Raw genomic sequence first — 1,987 nt, 5'->3', positions numbered from 1 at the left:
TCCATCCATCCATCCATCCATCCATCCATCTATCTATCTATTAAGAGGTCTCTTCCGTCTCTCGTGTCCCTCTGTGGCCACCAGAATATCCAGAGTTCCATGACCTTTGACATTTCTATCGGGTCACTCATGTTCTCAGGTTACAGTTAAAACAACATCCATTTACTGTAACAGTATTTTGTGTTTTTATGATTTCCATATGCTTAACAATTGATTCATTTCTAGACTAATAGGTGTTCACTTTATGTCAAAAACAGAGTTCTTCATAGTTCTATGACCAGTTGTTTATTTAGTGAAGAGATCTACCTTTGTCCCCCATTTATCAGTGCAGGGTCTTCACAGCATTGCCCTTATAGTGATTTGGCACAGTATTTACGGTGGGTGTACTTCCTCACTCTACTGCTTGTGTTCAGTAACTGGGGCAAAGGTTTACCGCACCTTTGCCGCAAAATGTTTAAATGTTGCACCATCTCGGTTAAAACATCTCAATAGTTCCATTTGTTTTCTCTGCACATATTACTGGCCAGTTAGCAATAGAGACATTATGACACTAAAACGTAATCAAATCAAAGTGGTCAATTCAGTTTAATTTACAATCTGTAATCTTCAGTGTTTCTGATGACGTGATAACTACATTCTGCAAAATTTGATTCATTACAATTTGAATGTCAGCAAATGTAAAATTATATTGCCTATAATATATCATATTCCAATATCAGTTGACCAAAGATCAATGGTACGTCACATTAGCTGAATGGCGAAGTTTATGGGATTTTTTGGTTACTCCAGTAGAAACGTCTGTCTTCCGCAACAACATTCCACAGTTGACCAGAGTTTCTATAGTTGACGGGAAATAATAAAGCAAACAAATAACTGTACAGTATTTCTTATATATATGTATATGTATACTGTATATACGTAAATGGACGTAAATGTTATTCCCCCAGTGTGCTGATAGGAGAGGACAATCTTATAAAGCTTTAATGTTCCCTGTTTTACCCGCTGTAAACTCCTATAAAACTCAAAACTATACTTTAAAAAAGGTTCAGTGTTTTTATTGATAATAAAAAATCTGTTTGACATTTACCCCCCCCGATGTTTTCTTTTCTTTTTTTTTTTTTTACCCCTGGTGGTCTTCTGTGCATGCGCGTGCACAAGACAATGTAGCTATGTGCACGCACATGCACGATTCGTGTTACTGGCGTCTCCCCACGCATCGTTGAGCCCACACCGCCCTCTGCGCCAATCACAGCTCGCGCTCCACCGCCGCACATGCGTGTCGCTCACACGCACGGAAATAACGCGTACATTGACAGCACGCTCAGACGCGCTGTCATGATACGGCGCTCCTCAGACTCCGCACGACTCTCCTCCACCTCCTCAACTCCCTCCGCCGCCGTGTCTACCGAGCACCCCCTGCGCCAAAGGTGAACATGTTCGCCCGGGTACAGAGCGAAGCGCTACCAGCCTGAGCTAACCCGAGCTGCGGAGATACAGAGAGAGAGAGAGAAAGATAGAGAGAGAGAGGCAGGGGCAGACAGACAGAGATAGAGACAGAGAGAGAGAGAGAGAGAGAGAGAGAGAGAGAGAGAGAGGAACACCGTCTCCCCTCCCGCACGTCTCCTCTCTGCAAAAACCGCAGCGCAAGGCGTTTCATTTCGCATCTCCTCCTGCACCTTAGTCTTTAGAGGAGAGACTGGAGGAAAATAAGGGAATCCTACCTCCTCCATTGGCATACTTCCGTTTCCCCATTTGTGGACTTATTGGATTTTTTTTTTCTTTCCTGGCTGTCGTTGGACGCGCGTGCGCGTCACCGCTGAATTCCGTTGAATGGTGGATTTGGCAAACATGGAGACCGTGGAAAAGGAATGCGGGGCCCTGGGGGGTCTGTTCCAGGCCATAGTCAACGACATGAAGGTAACTGCACCCCCCCCCCCCCCCCCCCCCCCCCCCCCCCCCCCCTCCTCCCCCCCCCCCCCCCCCCCCC

General features: G+C 45.7%; 1 protein-coding gene across 2 annotated transcripts in view; it reads left to right on the top strand.

Moving 5' to 3' along the window:
- The first annotated feature begins 1,151 nt into the window (after positions 1-1,151).
- mtss1lb (MTSS I-BAR domain containing 2b) overlaps positions 1,152-1,987 on the top strand; it is a 37,627-nt gene continuing 36,791 nt past the window's right edge. The window contains exon 1 of one of the 2 annotated variants that reach the window (XM_008309913.3): positions 1,152-1,917. In XM_008309913.3, coding sequence (XP_008308135.1) covers positions 1,831-1,917 — 87 coding nt within the window. In that variant the 5' untranslated portion in view covers positions 1,152-1,830. The remainder of the gene's footprint in view (positions 1,918-1,987) is intronic. The other variant, XM_025055543.1, reaches the window with a different exon arrangement.

This window comes from Cynoglossus semilaevis, chromosome 5 (genome assembly GCF_000523025.1).
Source record: "Cynoglossus semilaevis isolate Cse_v1.0 chromosome 5, Cse_v1.0, whole genome shotgun sequence".
Taxonomy (NCBI): Eukaryota; Metazoa; Chordata; class Actinopteri; order Pleuronectiformes; family Cynoglossidae; genus Cynoglossus; species Cynoglossus semilaevis.
Note: the sequence above shows the minus strand (reverse complement) of the source record. Positions and strands in the feature narration are given on the sequence as shown.